At 35.4% G+C, this 19,728-nt stretch overlaps 1 protein-coding gene, 1 long non-coding RNA gene and 3 pseudogenes across 2 annotated transcripts; 3 read left to right on the top strand and 2 right to left on the bottom strand.

The window, feature by feature from the left end:
• Positions 1–22: 22 nt before the first annotated feature.
• On the top strand, positions 23–3,814 carry LOC120186775 (annotated as a pseudogene).
• Positions 3,815–4,731: 917 nt separating this feature from the next.
• LOC120186671 lies at positions 4,732–6,245 on the top strand. The gene is made up of 3 exons (XR_005522220.1): positions 4,732–4,899; positions 4,980–5,036; positions 6,226–6,245. It is a non-coding gene; the product is annotated as an uncharacterized LOC120186671 (long non-coding RNA).
• A 555-nt stretch (positions 6,246–6,800) lies between these two features.
• LOC120186774 (cysteine proteinase inhibitor 12-like) lies at positions 6,801–7,223 on the bottom strand. Its single transcript, XM_039190626.1, has one exon. It carries the CDS (start codon positions 7,221–7,223, stop codon positions 6,801–6,803), a length of 423 nt encoding a protein of 140 aa, XP_039046557.1.
• A 1,804-nt stretch (positions 7,224–9,027) lies between these two features.
• On the top strand, positions 9,028–12,236 carry LOC120186626 (annotated as a pseudogene).
• Positions 12,237–16,942: 4,706 nt separating this feature from the next.
• On the bottom strand, positions 16,943–18,923 carry LOC120186773 (annotated as a pseudogene).
• Positions 18,924–19,728: the final 805 nt, after the last annotated feature.

The following is a 19,728-nucleotide window of genomic DNA, read 5'->3' as shown; positions in this document are numbered from 1 at the left end:
TACCTTGCCCCGTTGCGTTTCCATGTCTGAGGAGATTGTTCAGGTCTGCGACCAACTGCATTTGGATTTGCATTTATTGCACAAAAATTAGGCGTAATTACAAAATACTAATCTTTGGGGTTTTCAAAATTGATGATGTGTTTAAATGCAATGGCTTAATGGAATGATTGGGCAGTTAAATGTTTATGCACCAGTTAAAGAATTTCAGGTCTTGGTGAGCTGAATCCAAAATCTTGACCTGAATGAATGCTACCCATGGATTATAGGAGTTACTAATGTGGTTCCTTCATTGCTTTTTCCTTTGGGAGAAACTTCTATTAAGAATCTAATACTAGTATATGACATCGGCAGTGGCATTGCTGGACTGCGGCTCTGGTAATATTGTCTTCATGTTAAACAAGTTGCCCTTTGCTGAAACAATACCTATATTTGTTATTAAACTATAGATGCTTAAGGTCTTCAAAAGGTTTCATTATGGAGGTTTTAGCTGGCATATGTTTCAAATAAGATTGACTTCTTCTATTTGGGAATTTCAAATTCTTTGCCTTGTAGTCTGATTGCATTCCTGTGTTTTTTTCCCAATCTGCGGCTTTATCAATATTCAAGTTGTTGCCACATTCATGGTTTAATTTTCATCTGCTTTTGTTTCGGTAGATACTTGGGTTCTTGTGGCAAGAAAAATACGCACAATGTAGTTTTCCTCTCATAATAGCTCACTGATGGAATATTTCATGTATTGAAAGCTATCAGGATTTATATTGGCATTTATACATAATGCTTATCTATTATTTGAATGTATCTTCCTTATCAGATCCAAGTCTTTTGATGGTCCCGTCAGTTCTATTAATCTTTAAATATATTGAGTATCAATCATTCATATGAATGCTGCATAATATTTATCGTTCCACTTTATCCCGTTTCTACTTAACCATATTTCTATGATTGCTGATAAAGTTGTCCAAATCTAGGTATTCTATGCAGCTGAGGCTGCAAATGGGTATACAAGTTGGGTAGTTAGATCCGTATAAATTGAATTGTTTCCACTGTCCATAATGCATTGCAAAGAATAATGCTTCTGATCCTGCTATTTGTTATGGTGGTTTGGCTACCAAAACTGATATTCTGGAAAGATTTTTTGGTTCAACAATATCTATCTAAGCATATTCAGTTTGAACTTCTTTCTCCCTCCCAATTTCCCTCTGTGGAAGTTACTGAAAATGGGTTTATGATATTTGTCTACTTGTTTGTCATGCAGGTTGTAGGTGATGCAAGTGCTGTAAAAATGCTATAGCAATTATTTCATCACGCTTAAGGGAGAGTCAGCATCGTGACCGCAGTAATTTCCATGGACGGATGCATTCACCAGAGTGGTTTTCCCCTGATGATGATTATATTCCACCGGTAAACAATAATTCACGTAAATCATCTATGGATGGTTCTTTTGGTTCGGATTTTACTATGAATTACAGAGGCAACAATTATTCCTCACGTTCATCTGGCTTCATTGAAGCTGGACTGCTCCTATGGCTGACAGTGGACAACCTCTGTATGGTGAGGATCTTGTGTTTCGGATACTTGCCCTATGACAAGGTTGATAGTGTTTTTGGGGAGCCAGATGGCATAGTAGATTTACTTCAAAATGAAATTGGTGTGGATGTCAAGGTTGCTGATCCCGTGCAGGGCAGATGAGCAGATAATTACCATTCTTCTGAGGAGGTACTTACTGTCTCTCTATTTTTATTTAATAACATGTAGTCACTTGGGGGATAGTTTTTTCTTTAGCCTGTGGACTTTTCTTTTCCACAGCTGATTTTGGGTGATAAATTCTGTCACATTTTAGCTTTTTGAATCAGATATTGTCAATTACAAGTTTTAAAGACTGTAAGACATTTAAAAAAACAAGTTCTCATCTCCTCTTGAATTTTGAATTCTACATACTCTTAAAGGTTTCTAACATATCTTTGGTTTTGTTTGTCCTTAGGGTCCTGATGATGAGTTGTTTCCAGCTCAAGAGGCTTTATTGCATATCCAAACTCAGATTGTTGACCTTGTTCCTGATAAAGATAACATAGTAACTACTAGGTTGCTTGTTCCATCGAGTGAAATTGGATGTTTAGAGGGAAGAGATGGATCATTATCGGAAATGAAAAGATTAACCGGTGCAAACACAGATACTGTCAGGAGAAGAACTTCCTTCTTGTGTATCAGGACTGAATGACATTGTGCAGGTTTGCTAATTAGATACCTATTCCTATGAACCAAAGAGATCTTAGCTTCTCGGTGTTAGTTAAATCAAGGCTGGAAGATTCAAACTCTCGAGTCTTAAGTTTTCTATCTCTTGGCCATGAGTTTGTCAAGTTTAATAAATGATGGATGAGATTATAGGATGGATTTACCTTGTATATTCTGAATAGCTCTTTGAGTTACTCTGCAGATTGTGGGGGAGATTAAGGCAGCTCGAGATGCTCTTGTTGAGATCACATCACGATTACGCAGTTACTTGTATAGGGAATTCTCTCAGGACCCTCCACCTCTAGCACCACCTATCACGCAACATCCATTGGGAATATTTCTCCAGACCTAACTCCAGCTCGTGATGGACAAACTGCCAATGACCATCCTGCTGGAGCCTATCAGAATGTGCCAACTCCAGCAACGCCATCATCATCAAAGGTTGTACTTATGGTGCTTTCTTTTGATTTTGACTTTCCTTTCACTGCTTCACCGCTGGTATTTGTTTTCTTCCATTGCATATGTAGTAAAAAAAAAGTTCTCCAATCTTAGCATCAAGTTCTCCTTTAGTTTCTTTAGAAGAAAATCTTTAACGGCTATGTGGTGCACAACTGAACATCTTGAAGTGCATCAGGGCCATCTTCTTCATTCTAGAACATGGTTATAGAAATTAATTATTTTTTTATAGGAAGTTATGAAATCTGGTGCGGAAACAGTGAAGCAGACCGAATCTGAACGGCGTGAAGATGTACCAAGTGCAATTAGCAGGTGACTAAGTTTTGCATTATTTTTTAAGAAAATTCCATTTAGAGAATGAAGGTTTTTAATTCCTTTCCAGTATTTTAAAGGCTATTCTAATAAATAGTGCTTTTCTTGCTTGTAATTTTCTATTAGGATCGCTGTACCACTTGTTACTAGGAGTACACTTGAAGTTGTCATACCGGATTATGCTGTTACCAAGCTGATAGCAAAATCGAAAAACAAACTGGCGCAGATCAGCGAGGTAACCATCACTGCTTTCAAGTACATATTTTGTTTATGTTTACTTTGATTCAATCTAGATCTCAAGTAATTCATCTCTTGGTGGATATTTTTGGTATAGTTGTCTGGTGCCAATGTGACTCTGGTAGAAGATAGACCAGATGAGACGCAAAAAGATCATTCAAATATCGGGTACTCCAGAGCAGTCCGAGAGAGCCCAAAGCTTGCTTCAAGGCTTCATCCTAAGCAGTAAGTCTCTCGTTATCGTCTTTGTTCGTTTCTTAGCACTGTTATTGTAAACTGATGTCTCACTTGGCTCAACCGGTTTTTGATTCAGCACAAGAAGATGTACCTTAAGCTATTCCTAGGACTCGGACCTTAAACTGACGTCTCCACGTAATCCGACTCTCCAGATGGTATAATTCTGGACTTATAATGAGCTTTTGTGCACTGTCATGTAGGCATAAAACAATGGTGTGTCTTTTATTTAAGTCTCTGTCTTGAATTAAGAACTGTGGGGAGGGTGAGAGAACGCTATTGTAAATTGTAACATGAGGAGTTCTCTGTTTTGGCTTTTTTCCTGCAATGCTTCATTTTTCCCCTGAAATTAAGAAAGACTGCAATGCTTCTGTATTATCCGATTCGGATTAATAATTTAATAGATCGAATATGGTGATATAAAAAAAGTTACTGCCAATATTATTTTAGAATAAAAACCATAATTTATTTACATGGATAGATCGGGTAACATAGGTCATATGTCTTACATGGAACTGGGCTGCTAATAATGTTAATGTTTTTGACATTACAAGGGTTGTGTATGATAAAAGTTTACATAAAATCCTTAACTTTTTAGTATTTGATTTTTCAATACTCAACATTTCAACACTTAGATTATTATTTTATAAAACAACATAACTTATACTATAAAAATTGCTTGGCTAAACTAACCCATTAATCACCAAATCATGGGGCCTGTTTTATTTTGGTCACCAAATTAAAAATCTTGTATATTTAGTTACCAATGTTACAAATTACTGTCAATTGGGCTACCGCATTTAAATTGATAATGAAAATGATAATGTGATATATAATCATTCTTCAATATTTATATATTATAATAATTTAATCTTAGTTCTAAATAATTTAATAAATTTAATCTTTATAATTATAAATTTATTATTCTGGTCCCAAAAAAAACTCTTTACCTAACAGATAACCCAAACACTTCACCCCCATAACCTTCTCCATCCCGAAACTAAATTTGTAAGATTTTAGTCTAATGACCAAAAAATAACAAAACCTATAGTTTCATGACTAATGAGGTAGTTTACCAACAAGTTTGGATCTTTGGGTTCAGGCACATTTTACTCGCAGTAAAACGGCATCTATATTTGCCGTTTCAAACTCTCGTACTCTTACCTTTTATTCTCTTAGCTCAGAGCCATCCTAATCCTGAACTATCATAGCTCGAACAAGGGCATGGCGTTTGCAATTTCCAGCTCAAATTTCTTCACCGCTTCTTACGGTAAAGGTTCAACCCTCTTTGTTTTCCAATTTAGGCCCCTCCATCTTCTTTGTAATATTAAATTTCAATTCATTTTTCTGGGATTTTTCTCCCCTTGGTTTGACCCAGGCCAGAACAGGGACTAATTAACGGCACCTCGACACCCATTTAGCTCACAGGTTTTATATTTCGAAACCCATTTTATTGTATTGTTGAATTACCGAAAATATTTTTTTTTCTGATTAATAGTTCTTTCCAGGTTGTTTGCCGGTCACAAAGTGATGGCGGTGGTCGCCGTGTTTGGAGTCGGAAATTGGTTTGTGCTATATATTTTATCTCTAAGTTCTTTGTTTTCTTGTGAATATGATAATTTATTGGGTAAAGAACACACGAGTTCACTTAAGTATGCTAAAACAGTCGTTTTGGTCACTTAACTTAAAAAACAAAAGGTAAACTACGCATTTAGTACCTAAACTATCAGTTTTGGTTCGTTTTAGTACCTAAACTTTCATTATTTCAAAAGCATGCTTAATCTTCAGTTTTCATTTCATTTTAGTACCCGCCGTGAAGTTTTTCACGCGATTAGTACATAAATTATAATTTTGGTCCGTTTTAGTATCTAAATTTTTAATTTTTTTCAAAACTTAATGTTAATTTTTGAACAATTATTAAAATGAAACAAGAACTGAAGTTTTAACGACGGGGTACTAAAATGAAATAAAAACTAAACTTTAGGTATGATTTTGAAAAAAATTAAAAGTTTTTGTATTAAAACGGACTAAAATTGATAGTTTGAGTACTAAACATGTAATTTACCCTTCAAACAATACAAAATGGTAATTAAATTTATCGAACTGTTACAAAATGATTATTAAATTTTATCGAAATGTTACAAAATGGTCATTAAATTTATCGAATTTTTACAATTATTATAACATTGCAATGACATGATGTAACAATTCGATAAGTTTTATGACCATTTTGTAATTTTTGAAAGTTCAGTAGTCCTAAATTCTTGTGTACTTTTTCCTAATTGATTTGGCAAGACAATTTTGGGTCTGTTAAAAATTGATAAGATGTTTGAGCATTCATCCTTTTTTTCTCAGTAGCAATTGTATAATCATATTGGAATTGCATGCTAAAATTACAACTTAGATATTGATTGAGTTGCTTGTTGTGGGTTATATCTGCTCAATGTTGCTTTGTATATATTGTGAATCAACTCAACATTGCTTGTATTTCACCAAAACTGGATTAATTTAGCAGTTGAATCACGAATAAATGTTAGTTTAATTTGTACGTTCCGTACACGGTGGAAATCTTCCGGCATTTAGGATCAGTCAAGGTTATTATACGTATCGAAACGAATTTCGAGCTATACCTATCTTTGGTCCTTGCTTCGTATGGATGTGCATGTGTTGTCATGGTGAAAATATTGCGCTTAATGGCATTTAGTTGCAATGTTTACGTGGGAGTGGAGGTTCAGTTTGCTTGTGTCTGTTCAGGCGAAGAAGGATGAAATGTTGTGTTGAGAAGATAGAATTCAATGAATAACCTCTGATAACATTCATTAAGCTCATTGTTAACTACGTTACAACCAGCCAGCTTATATACAAGCTGTAATTTCAAGTGTACTCAACCTCTATAACAAACTCATAAACAGAATCCAATATTTCTTAACAGCTATAACAACTTACTCACAAACAACGCTCACATCAGCATCACATACACACGTTACTGCATATTCTAGAATGAAGTCATGTATTCCAGAAACATATTCCAATATTCTCCTTACTCTTTTCCTTCTCCTTGATCAAATGACAAATCCTGCACTTTGGGTCGAAATTGCTCAAACGAAGATTTGTACAATGTTTAGTAAACTATCTGTTCTAGTTGAATCGGAAGTGCAGACGCCTCCTTCCGGTCGACTTGAATCGAAAGTGTCGATGCTTCCTTCCGTTCAGTTTGAATCGGAAGTGTCGATGCTTCCTTCCGTTCAGTTTGAATCGGAAGTGTCGATGTTCTTCCGTTCACTTTGAATCGGAAGTGCGACGTTTCCTTCCGTTATTCTTGTTTACCTTCATTCTTTTTTCTTATCTTCATTGTCTCCTCTCTTCAACTTAAGAAGCATGTTTAGTTTCGCGAAATCTTTTGATACTTCGGCGTTGGCATAAACGAATTCTATAAGTTCGTAAGGCAGCAGCGAATTGGATCTCTGTTGTATAGTCTTCACAGCATGATTGTAGCACCATGAACTACAGGATCGTTTGTGGACACAGCTTACAGTATATGGACATCTTTCGGGATTGATAGCTTCCACCGTCAAATGGTGAAGCGTCCCAGCCACCACTTGCTTGCTTGCTTTCACAACTCGCGAACTCGACCATCGCGTTTCTTTCTTGTTGTGCTCGTCGACGAAAAAGCGAGCAGGGTTTTCGAGTTCGACATTGTTATGGGATCCCTGGGAAGGGCACACTCTGTCCAAAGTGGTGTTTGTCACCATTGGTTCAAAACAGAAGGTTGATTCAGTGAATAAATTGTTGAAGAAGAGAATTGGTATTGCTATGAAAATAAAATGGGTTGCAGAAAATTGGCGCAGGCAGCTGAGGAAAGTGACAATCCGATGGAGAAAGCAACAAAAGTTGAACTGATTTAGATCTACAACAAACGAAAATAGCAGCAGCGGATGAAGGAAAAAAAAACAATCAATGGAAGAAACGGAACAACATCAACGAAACTGGAGATCAACTATCAACGCGCAGTAGTGAAAGAAAACAAAGATGCCAGGATCTTTGGCGAACGATACCATATGATTCGATTTCGTGAATGATGTAGCGGCTGAGGCCAAAGAATACATCGAGAGTAACCGGGATGAATACGGAGGCTCGAAGAAAGCTATACTTCATGTGCTCAATAACCTGTCAATGATTCCGGGTTCTACCGTCTGGATGCATACGCCGAATCCGACCCTTTCAAGCCCGCAGGTTATTTGAAGGAAGAATTCACCTGAAGTTTTAAAAAGGTAACATTTTACATGCATATGCACATAAAAACAATTAAAGGTTGAATGATAGTGTACATAAGCTCAAGACTTATTGATGATTGTATTAAGCAGTTGGTTAAGTTTCAAATTCACCATTTCTCTTTCTTTTTTGTTTTAATGGATCCTTGTTCCTCCTTGATTTAGGGTTTAGTATTTGCAAGTTATTTGAATGAGGTGAAATTGGCCTTTACTTGGGAAGGACATTTGACTCGAACCCAATGGATTTCGGATTTCGACTTGATCTTGTAGTGTTATTTTCTTTTGAAAATTCTTGACCCGACCCAAGAATAATAATATAATTGACTTTTATATATTTTAGAATAATTGTTATAATCACTTTCTCTATTATTTTAATTAAATATCTATTTTACGTAATAAAAATATAAAAATATAAAAATATTGGGCCCCGATTAAACAATATTAATTTGTCGATTTGAATACAAATTTCTAGTCAACTACTTTGTATAGATAAAATCTTTTAAAGGCTCATGTGACATTCCAAAAAAAATCAAGTCAAAATTTATTTGATCTACCTAATATGTTATTCTACAGACAGTCAAGATCAAGATGATCTTACAATTGTCATACGCACTAAAGGTCGTTATAAATACTCGAATCAAGATTGGAAAGGAGGATGGATCATAAATACTCGAATCAAGATGGGAAAGGAGGATCATGCATAATCAGTTGACCTTCTTTCTTCTTCCTCTTGATAATACTCTTTTCTCCTTTCAAATATAGGTCAATAATTATTTTCTCAGGTCACAACTCTCGTTTAAATCAGAAGAGATGAAACATTAACGATCGATAACTAACTTATTTCCATCAATAATATTAATACGTTGTATTTTTCAAAATTAGATAGAAAAATATGTAGGTTTTGAGAGTGAAATTCTGTTGTCATGACAATTAGAAGAATGTTACATTAAAAATCAATGGTGGCAAAATATAAAACAATAGAGAATGGTGACCAAAACGAAAACATATTAGTTCATGGATGACTAATAATGTAGTATACCCTAAATAAAGAGAACCAATGAGACTTTTAATGTGTTGGCAAGAGCTGAGGCTACAGAAACATGAGTGCCCATAGCTAAATTCATTATAAGTGAAGTATCCAGTCGATGATAAGGGCAAATAAGCTAATTCATTATCTGATGTGGCGAAATCTGAACCGCAGAACAGAATACTATCTCAAAGTGTAGTGGAAAATCCGTAGAAGATCACAGCCCACGTGGAATCAATCCGTTAAATCAGTTTGAGGATTAATTTCACTCTCTTATCATCGCCACACACCTTCCCCACAGTTAACAGAGGAGATTCTCATCATCCACACAAAAACCGAAACTCGTAACCCCAACTTATCCGCTTTGACTCAGCGGTTCGTACTGAGTCAGCCAACAGCAATGGCGTTACCCGCTCCTCAGTTACAAAGATTCCTTGCAATCCAGTTCAATTTCAGCTCCAATACCAAAACCGCTTACAGGAACCCATTAACTACCTCAACGGCGATAAGATCCAGAATCCCATGCCGTTGCTCCGCAATTGCAATCAACGCTCCTTCTTCGCTAGCCGATGTCTCCGGGATCCGTTGGGGGTCCGCCAGCGTGCAGGGCAGGCGCGAGGAGATGGAGGATGATTTGGTTCTACGATCGGACGGCCTTGATGGATTCTCCTTCGCTGCTGTCTTTGATGGCCATGGCGGCGTATCTTCCGTCAAGTATCTCAGGCATGGAAATTATTATTATTATTATGAATTTCCTTTTGCATCTTCTATTGTTAGCTAATTAGCAAATACTATTGATTTGAGATGGTTCGGGTTAAAGCAGATGAGCTGTATAAAGAGTGTGTTACAGCTTTGCAAGGTGGAGTATTGTTGAACGGAGATTTACACTCTATTAGAAAGCGTTAGCGGATGCTTTTGAAATTACTGATAAAAGTTGCTAAACTGGTGAGCAAAATGGAAATATGCTTTGGAACAATCAAATATTGAAATTGGATTTTAGTTTAGTAGTCTTGATATAATTGTAGAATTTTGTATATTATTGGTTGAAGGATTAGCTGGTGTTTCATTTTGTTGAAGGCTTGAAAAGATTGGAGATGGCAACGATGATTCCGGTTCAACAGCCACTGTCATGTTAGTTGGAAATGAAGTGATCTTCATTTCTCATGTTGGTGATTCTTGTGTGGTATGGATGCCCGTTCCTATTTCAGCTTTTGTATTAAAGTTTTTTTTAACATTAGAATCCTTAACACTAATACTTCTGGGTTTCGAGAGAGTAACACTATGAGAATTGGACAAAAAAAAACCTTTATTCTTTGAGTGGATTATATCACTTTTTCATTCTTTTGTCAGCTGATACATTGATGCAGGTTCTGTCTCGTGCTGGAAAAGCACAGGTCTTGACTGATTCTCACCGACCCTATGGGAGCAACCAGGCCTCTTTGCAAGAAATTAAAAGAATTAGAGAAGCAGGTGGATGGGTGTGTTTTTTCTTTTTAATTATTTTTCTTTTCTTTTTTCTGTTCTTGATGATTTTATTTTAAATAGTAATTGTATCACTGATCTTTCTTGTACCAACAAGATTCCATATATTGTGAGTTATATTAAAATATAGTCCGGAACTCGAGTGCCTCAAATAAGTTTGTCTTACTTACTCACACTGCTCTGATCATAAATCTTTTTGCCATGATGTCCATATATAGATTAGCAATGGTAGGATTTGTGGTGACATTGCTGTATCCCGTGCTTTTGGTGACACTCGATTTAAGACAAAGAAGAATGAGTTCGGTTCTTTCCTTGCTCTCAACTTAAAGTCTTCTTTCGTAGTAGTTTATGTTGAATACATTTATGCATACACATAATGATGATGGTTTGGATAATTTGCTCAGAATGCTGAAGAAGGGAGTTGAAGAAAGGAGATGGTCTGAAAAATTTATTTCCCGGTATATCTTCTACAGTTCCTTTCAGTTTAATCTTCCCATTTTTAATGTGGGTTCATTGAGCCTTGGTTTATGTTATACTAGTTAATTAGAGTAAAATCTAGCTCAAGTTGTTTTCCTTAGTTAGCAAAAGGCGGACTATCTGAATCGTGTTTCAAACTTACAAGGTTGCTTTGTTTTCAATGTTTATTTTATTTCAGAGTAGTCTTCAATGATGACTTGGTTATTGCATCTCCAGATACTTTTAAAGTAGCTATTGGGTCAGATGCAGAATTTGTCCTGTTGGCATCTGATGGTTTATGGGATTACATAAACAGGTTTCCTTAACTATATATGCTCTTAAACTCTTGCTATTGCACATAAAGCTTTTTTTTATTAGTATACTGTAAATTCAGTTTGTAGCAGGATGTGTCTGACAAATATATGATTTTCTTCAGTTCAGATGCAGTTGCTTTTGTTCGGAATCAAACTACGTGAACATGGAGATGTTCAGGTGATTTATATTATACAAACTTCATCACAAATAACTGTATCAATCTTCCAGTTTTATCAGATATACATAATAAAATTGCAGATGATATTCGTACCTTGGTTTAGTTGTAACTTTACCCTTATTCCTGATTCAGGTAGCATGTGATGCACTTGCACAAGCTGCTCTGGTAATTAATTGCAAGAGTAATTTGTATTTTTCAATTAATTTTACTTGTATATATTTATTTGCTGCAAAAGTTAATGATTTATTTGCTGCAGGATAAAGGCTCACAAGACAATGTCAGCATTATCATTGCTGATTTAGGGTATGCAGCTTTTTCTACCAGTTAATGATTTCTGTTATGTTTGTAAAGCATAAATTGAGCTGACTGGACATCGTTTGGATTAACCTTTACCACGAACCTATGCTTAGCTATTATATTAGTCTTTAAATTAACCATTACCAACTCTTTCCCCTTTAAAGGCTTATTGCTGCCAGTGAGCCACCAGCCGAATGACATGTGCAGTAACTGTAAATCAAAATCCTATGTAATTTTAAAAAATTAGAAAGAACAGTCTCTGGCCCTTGGTCTCAGTCCTTTATTACAACATTAGAATCTAGGTAGCATGGGGAAACATAATAGGAACTACACGGAAATGGATATCAAGTGACAAAATGCTGTTGCTCTTACTAGTTTGTCTTAGCTTTGAAGTGAATCTGATCAGTCTTTGCTTTATGAATTTACATCGCATTCCTCTGCCACTGTTAACTTTTATGTTCCTTGGTTTGACCATTGCTCAGGCATACCGAGTGGCAGAATTTGCCAGTTGAACAACAAAATTTTCTGTTTGAATTCGGACAAGCTTTAGCTACAGTTGGTGTCGTGTCACTCGGAATATGGTTGTCGTATCAGGTTTCTTTTTGAGTTTATCAGTTGTGTACATACAAATGAACATAGAATTCGAAATAGTCTGTATAATGGGAACTGTATGTGTTAGCTAGCACTTGTGGAGAAATTGATGTAGGCTAATGAAATTCAGAATGTTACTGTCTAGTTATATTGTTTTTTCTGTGTTGATTTTTAAAAATTACATCGCCTCTATGATAATTGATAAGCAATGCACAGCATATAGATTACAATGCCACTAAGAACAATTTTGCATTTGTTCCCAATAGAAAATGCAAACCTAATTCCTCCATGAATGAGCATTTTGACCCACATAATAAACATAATTGGCCATTTCCCCCAAATACGTATATTTATTTGCATAGGATGAGCTGATAAAAGTATATCATAATTTTATAATCTGCATGGATCAATTATAAAATTTGACTTTCCAAACATTTCTTCTTTGAGTAATTCTTAACATATGGAATATCTGGTACAAATTATATGATCCGTACTACTCAGCATGTCTCTCTTATGAAAGAAATAAGATGTAAAAACAATACAATATATTAATAGAAACATTCTTTTTTGAGGATTAGTTATACAAGCATAAATCTCAACATTAAGAGAGTTCAAGAACTCATTAATTATTACTAAATATATACCCATTACTCATTAAGAATGTAACTATTACTCTCTAATTATAACCTAAAAACTACTTAATATCCCCACGGTTATATATATACATACACTTCAATACTTGGATCTTATTTTTTATGCTTAATGGTTCCTGAGGACTTCGAATTTTAGGGAAAAAATCATTTCAATGATTAAACCTTTTTGCACTCAGTTAAGATCTTAAAATCAGGAAATCAATCAATATGTTCCTTTGACGTAGACCATCACGTGGCCTTTAAACATCATCATTTATAAGTGGATATTTCATCAACACCATAGATTATTATGTCATTGTCATGAACTGTTAGCTTAGTACCGTAACAGTTAACAATAATTTTTCGTTGGTCAAAAAGATCACATGATTGGTTTTCTAAATTTAAGAGCTTAATTGAATGTAAAATAGTTTTTAGATTGAATTGAATACCCCAACCCCCACAAAAAAAGTTTGAGGACTTCAGGAATCATTAAACCCATTTTTTTTTCGGAAGAGGAACGAGGCTCAAAGTAAGAAAATACCAATACTTTTTAACCAGCAGGAGTATCAACATAATTGGATCTTATATACTAGTACTAGATTATTATTAAGTAAATATAAAAGGATGATCACGCTTGCCAGGTTTTTTCCTAGGGTCGTGCTTTGGTTAGCTCCAGTATCATAATCCAGCATTCCACCCACCACCAAAAGCTTCCTCGTTGCACTCATCTGGAATCCCATCATCTCCTTCATATACTATATATATACGTACACTAAATCAACACCATTTGCTAAACTAAATTGAATCCATACCTACATTATCTGCAGTGCAAATCAAAGACGATGAATTCCTGTTCAACCGAGTATTCCGCCTGCTGAAAGCCTTGGAACCTACCAAAGGAGAAAGGCATGAGGAGGAGGAAAGACACCACAAGAAAAGCCCTGAACCAAGAAGAAGAAGCGTCTGCTGCCATGGCTGATATGTGGTTCAACCATGGGCAAGGGGAAGCTGTGCTTTTGTATTGGTAGTTGAGGGTATGAAAATATTGCATACATATGGAGATAATACTAAAGTGTTGTTATGGCTAGCCTAGGTTGGGTGCACACTTCCCATACCCCACCCAATATCAACATCATGGTGCATTCCCCCTAGGCTGTAACCCGTAGGCGTTAAATGAGATTGACAGATCGTGAGTTACTCGAGATTGACTCAGTCAAATCTTGATAAATACTCGATTCGAGTTTTTAATGAATCGAAACAAACTATTTGATGCTCGACTCGAAAAGCTCGTGAAAAAAACTTGAAAACATAATATGTTAATATTTTATTTTTGAAAAAATAAATTATTAATAATATTATGTGTTGATTTTTTTTTAAAATACAATATAAAGTTTTCATGTATTTAAGGTTCAAATTCCTGTTTGAGTTTGAGCTTCAATCGATTTAAGCTTATTTTTTTTTACATTTCGAGCTTCAATTCATAATTTCAAATTCGAATCAAGTTCAACAATACTCAAACTCGACTCGTTTCCCACCCACAAAGTCAACCACACTGTTTCTATATATTGTTTGAATCACCAAATTGCAAAAACGCATGTGTACATTTGGTCTGCATTGCTCAGAGCCTCAGGTTTAATGTATCTTTTTGGGATATGTATTCATCACTTTTTTATAAGAAATTTCAAATGTTCATCGATATTCATCACGAACGGAGTTAAGATCTATCGAATAGTCGTTTAGATCATCATGTCAGTGCAAAGGCAATTGAAAGGAAGTTGGTGGCCTAAAGATCCGATCAAATCAAATGGAAAACATTTTGGCAGAGTGTCGGAAATCGGCCACTTCCATCTACTCGCACCACCACAATGGAGCACCGCATGTGGCTCTCTACTTTCAATGTTTTATCTTTATGTGTAACGAACACCGGCAGCCATGCGTTATTCTAATCAAGTGGTCTATGTGATAAAAGAATTATTGTTATTCCTTGAGAACTTAGGTTCGAACACCATAAATATCAGGGGTGTAAGCGTTCAACGTCAAAAGACTGAGAATTATCTTTGAACAGCTATCACCTTGTACTTATCCATATTAATAAAAAATACAATGTTATCATTGTGTTAATCATATAATTTTAAAGGGATTACATTTAAATTTTATAATTATCAAAGGTTAAAATATAATTTTATCGATACACAACTTTATAATTTTAAAATAATAGGAATAACAAAACGAATATGATGTCTATAATTTTTTAATTATTTAAATACGAATCTATCAATAACTAGTTTGTTTAGTGGGATGAGGTATTTGAATCTTAGTGTTGTTAATGAAAAAATTTGAATTAAAAAGATCGTCCTATAATAAACCTATTCATATAAATAATGTAAATTCAGATAACAAATATGTTGAAATCTAATAATTATCTAAATATAAATAAAATAAAATAAAATAAAACAACAAAGCAATCGCAACATAAAATAAAATAAAATAAAATAAAATAAAATAATTATTCCAGTATAATGGTGGATGTTTTTAGGTATGGACTAGAGGTCCGGATGGAGAAGAATACCGCTCAAAGTGGCATATATTCATTTTGGATGCTTACAGTATAATTTTCCATTTTTTTGGATTTGTCTCCCTTATTTATTTGAACCTCTTTCATTGCAATGTACAGCCATGAAAGGCACTCATCTACTGAGAATGGATGGATTATATATATGGCTTAAATATACATTTAGTACCTGAGCTTTGTACCTTCTTTTAAGTTGGGAGTTAAAACAATTTTACTTTCAACTTAGTACCCTAACTTTAATTTCATTCATGAGTAAATTATATCATTCCTCACTTAACTAGATTATCTATCCTATTTTACTCATTACACTTTCAATTTTTAATTTACTTATTGAAATTTGGAATTGTTCATGTTTTGATCACTTTGAATTATTTATTAGTATTTATGTATGACATCGTATTTATTATTATTTAATATAAAATAATTAAAATATAAATAAAAATAGGATGTGACTAGACGCCATCGTCGGGCACCGTCGACTATAGTAGATGGTTGTCGTTCAGTCCCAAATTGCATGGGTTGGTTCGTCTCAACCACTTGAATCGGAATCTGGTGGGTGTTTTTACAAAAAAATGCATCAAAACTCGTAAATCGACTAAAACGTTTCGACTTTCTCACTTTCAATTTTCAATTTGTGGATTTTGGAGCAAGGAGGTTGGATTCAGACTCAATGTGTCAAGGCGAAGAGACCCATGAAATTTGGGATTGAACGACCACCTAGGGATGGCAATGGGTCGGATTGGGTTTTTGGTCAATCCGACCCAATCCGAAAATATACTCCCTCCACCCAAACCCGACCCAAAAATTTTATATCCTACATCCGACCCGACATGACCTGGTATAAATTAAGGATTTAATTAAATAATAATAAAAATTTTAAGGAAATTACATTATTATCCTCGAGTTAGGTCGAAGTTTTTTCACCCTCCACCTGAACCCGACCCGAACTCAAAAATTAAAAAAAAAATCCATCCTGATCAAGTCGAATCGGGTGGAAACCCGTCAAATGCGGGTGAAATTGCCATCCCTGCAAACACCATCTACGACGATCGACGGTAGCACCCAACCACCTTCTGTTTTTATTTTATATTAAATAATAATAAAAATGACATATCATACATAAATGATGATAAAATAATTCAAAGTGTTATGGAATGATCTTTAAGCTTTTAATACGAGAAGCTTTGCTTTGTATATTAAAAACAATAGTAAATTACATATTTAGTATCTAAATTATTAATTTTGGTTTGTTTTAGTACTAAACTTTTTTTTAAATCATACCTAAGTTTAGTTTTTTTTTTCATTTTAGTACCCAATCGTTAAAAACTTAACGCGTTTAGTACCTAAACTATCAATTTTGATCCATTTTATACCTATACTTTTATTTTTTTCACAAAACTTTTGAATAGTGTACTAAAATGAAACAAAAACCAAATTTTATGTATGATTTTTAAAAAAATTAAAAGTTTAAGTACTAAAACTGATAGTTTAGGTACTAAATACGTAATTTACCATAAAACAATGATATCTGATTTATGCTGTGAGTTGTTTAAAAATGTGTACGTGAAATTTTAAAGGCTTTATCTTAAAAAAATTAAGAAGTATCTGAAGAAATAATCAAGAAATGCATATATTATGCATTTTCTTTCATCAACAGAATCTAGGCATTGACCTCGTTGTAGTATGGGTATGGGCTGCTGCCTCTTTTGATTTCATGAATTTGGCCATCTGGTTCTGCATTTTCGTGCAGACCTTCTCCAATTCCATCACCCTGCTTTGCATCCCTTGTAAATGTTCTCTAAGCTTTTCATTGTCAGCTGATATGTCAAGCTTTTCATTTTCAGTGAACTTGCAAGATGAATCTGTGTGATTAGTTCCCTGCAGAAAATTCTTTAGCTTCAACTGCCTGGAGGCGAGAGCTTGCACCGCGCTCTTGGATCCGAATTTCGCGTTCTGGGAAAGGTGTATGCAAGCATCTGTTGAGAGCTTCTCATAGTTCAGTGCACAACATATCTTTATTCTTTCTTCTTCACACAACCCTGTATGCACCTCCAAGTAAATGTCGATGGAGTGGTATAGTTCGTCCTCGGAGTCCCTTGCAGAATCCGGCAGGGCCGTTACCAAAGCTCGAAACTTGGAGGGTTTCAGATAAGGGTCCGGAGCTACTTCTGCTATGTAGCGTATTAAGCTGCCGACCTTTTTTGTTCGAATCGGAGATGATTGCCGGTCTCGTCGAAGAAACGCTTTCAGAAACTTAAGAACTAGATTCACATCATACATGTAACTTGTCCCGTATGGAGATGGAATTAGCAGGTTATCTAAAGTTGCTTGATCCAATTGAGAACCGATCATATCCTCCAACTTGCTCCTGCTACTTTTGCTTATGTTCAGATTCAGCACCACCCGAAGAATCCCGAACAAACTCTTGCACGAAGCAGAATTCGGATCGAGAACAGAGCATATCGATCACGATTTCTAGAACTTTGTTTCTTGTCCGATGAGGCATTACGAAACTTCGACTTTGGTAGTAGACGAGGAACCGGCTGATGATTACATGATCGTACTTCTTAGACACCATAGATTTTATCAGCATTTCAACCGTGTTGGGATTCAAAACCGAAAGGTCTTCGAACCACGAAGATGTCGAGAGAAGCCTTGTTTCGAACTCTCGGTGCTTTTGGTATCGCACGAGAGCCGAAACCCAAGGCTATCCGAAGAAGTAGATGCACAAGGACTTGCTTCGTTGTCAGTGACCAGCCGTGCAACAAGTGAATCCAAGCATCTTTCGAGTATACCTGAAGAAGTTGCTGCCTGCTGTAAATCTTGGCCATGCTTCAAAGCCACCACAAGATCAGACCAAGTCCAGCACCCGATCTCTTCAACGGATCTCTCAATCTTCTCGAATAGACTACGGTTTCCCGACACCGAATCATTCATCTCCATGAATCGAGCTGCGGAATATAACGAGGAAATGTTGGACGGATTTATGTCGATTTTCCCATTGCTGTAACAGAACCTTGATATAAGCTCAAAATTCCCTGCCCCTCCAGGAAAGTCATGGAATATCACTCTACTTCTCTTGGCACCTGTGGATTTACCAAATAGTTTGCTTAACCTGCCCGAGAATGAACAGATGATTTCCTGCCAAGCCATGAAAACAATGCCATGAAAACAACCCTCCGTCCCACCGACCGACGCATAATTTTATGCTAAGAAGACTGAACTAATAATAATTCAGGGACTTGGGAAAGTATGTTGGAAAACTACAAATAACTTATGACCCACATGATATTAAATGTTAAGAGGTGCAACTGGAGATGCACCATAGAAAATTTACAGTAAAATCTAACAATTATGGAGCTGTAATGAATCAAATGAATTCCGCACTACAAAAGTCAGACACACAAACAAAAGCAGCGAAGCTCATAATACATTCACAATCACAAAAACCAGTTCAGCTATTCAGGGTACCAGGACTTTTCAGAGAATCCCTTAAAAAGTAGAACTTTATAATCAAAGTTCAAGAATTAAGAATCACCTTGTCTAGCAGGAAAGTCTCTTCTCCATTAACATCCACTTCAAGATCACAGCAAACCGCCATGACCCAAAATAAACAAAACCCCACCTCAGAAAAAGATCACATTTTTAACCACCCAAAAGGCCAAAGTCACAGAGCCACTAACCATATTCTTTATAAGGGCAAGAGGACAAAGAGAAAAGAGTGATTCCTTTAGTCACGGAACTGACATTGGTGATCTGCGAAAATGAGGGAATTTCGATCAAAGCGATGCAGAATCAATGTGGTGATTTCTCAACTAATATAACCAAAGGGAAGACTCTAAAAAATGATGGGGTGAACGGACATGAAAGAGCGCAAGCAACAAGCGATAAGCAACAAGGCGTGTAAAGACAGAGATGAGAAATATAATATTGAACCAGAAGTTCAACTACTTAAAATATGGCGGGATAAATGATTCATGCTTATATTGCTTGATGTTTTCCCCTTTTGCTTTGGTATATCGTTAAATCTTGTTTGGATTCTCCAAGAAAGATTTTGTGTTGATTGCTTGATTCGTGGACAATACATGAACTTGTTCTGGGCATGCAAGATATACTTCAAAAGCTCGAAACCCAACCAATATGTTCCAAACCCAGCCCACTGAACTAGGGATGGTCATCGGTCAGATTGAGTCGGGTTTCAATTAATTTGATCCGATCCAAAAATTATACATCTTTCATCTAATCCGAACCTATCTGAAAATTATATATCCTTCACTTTATATGAATATGACCCGTCATTTTAAGATAAAAACGAACTTGACTTGACTCAAAATAATATATTTATAAAAAAATATTACTTTTATTTAATAAAAAAAATAAGAATTTAATTTAAAAAGTAATGTATAAAGATATCTTATTGTAACTATATCTAAATA

This window comes from Hibiscus syriacus, unplaced genomic scaffold (genome assembly GCF_006381635.1).
Source record: "Hibiscus syriacus cultivar Baekdansim isolate YM2019G1 unplaced genomic scaffold, ASM638163v2 tig00113719_pilon, whole genome shotgun sequence".
Taxonomy (NCBI): Eukaryota; Viridiplantae; Streptophyta; class Magnoliopsida; order Malvales; family Malvaceae; genus Hibiscus; species Hibiscus syriacus.
Note: the sequence above shows the minus strand (reverse complement) of the source record. Positions and strands in the feature narration are given on the sequence as shown.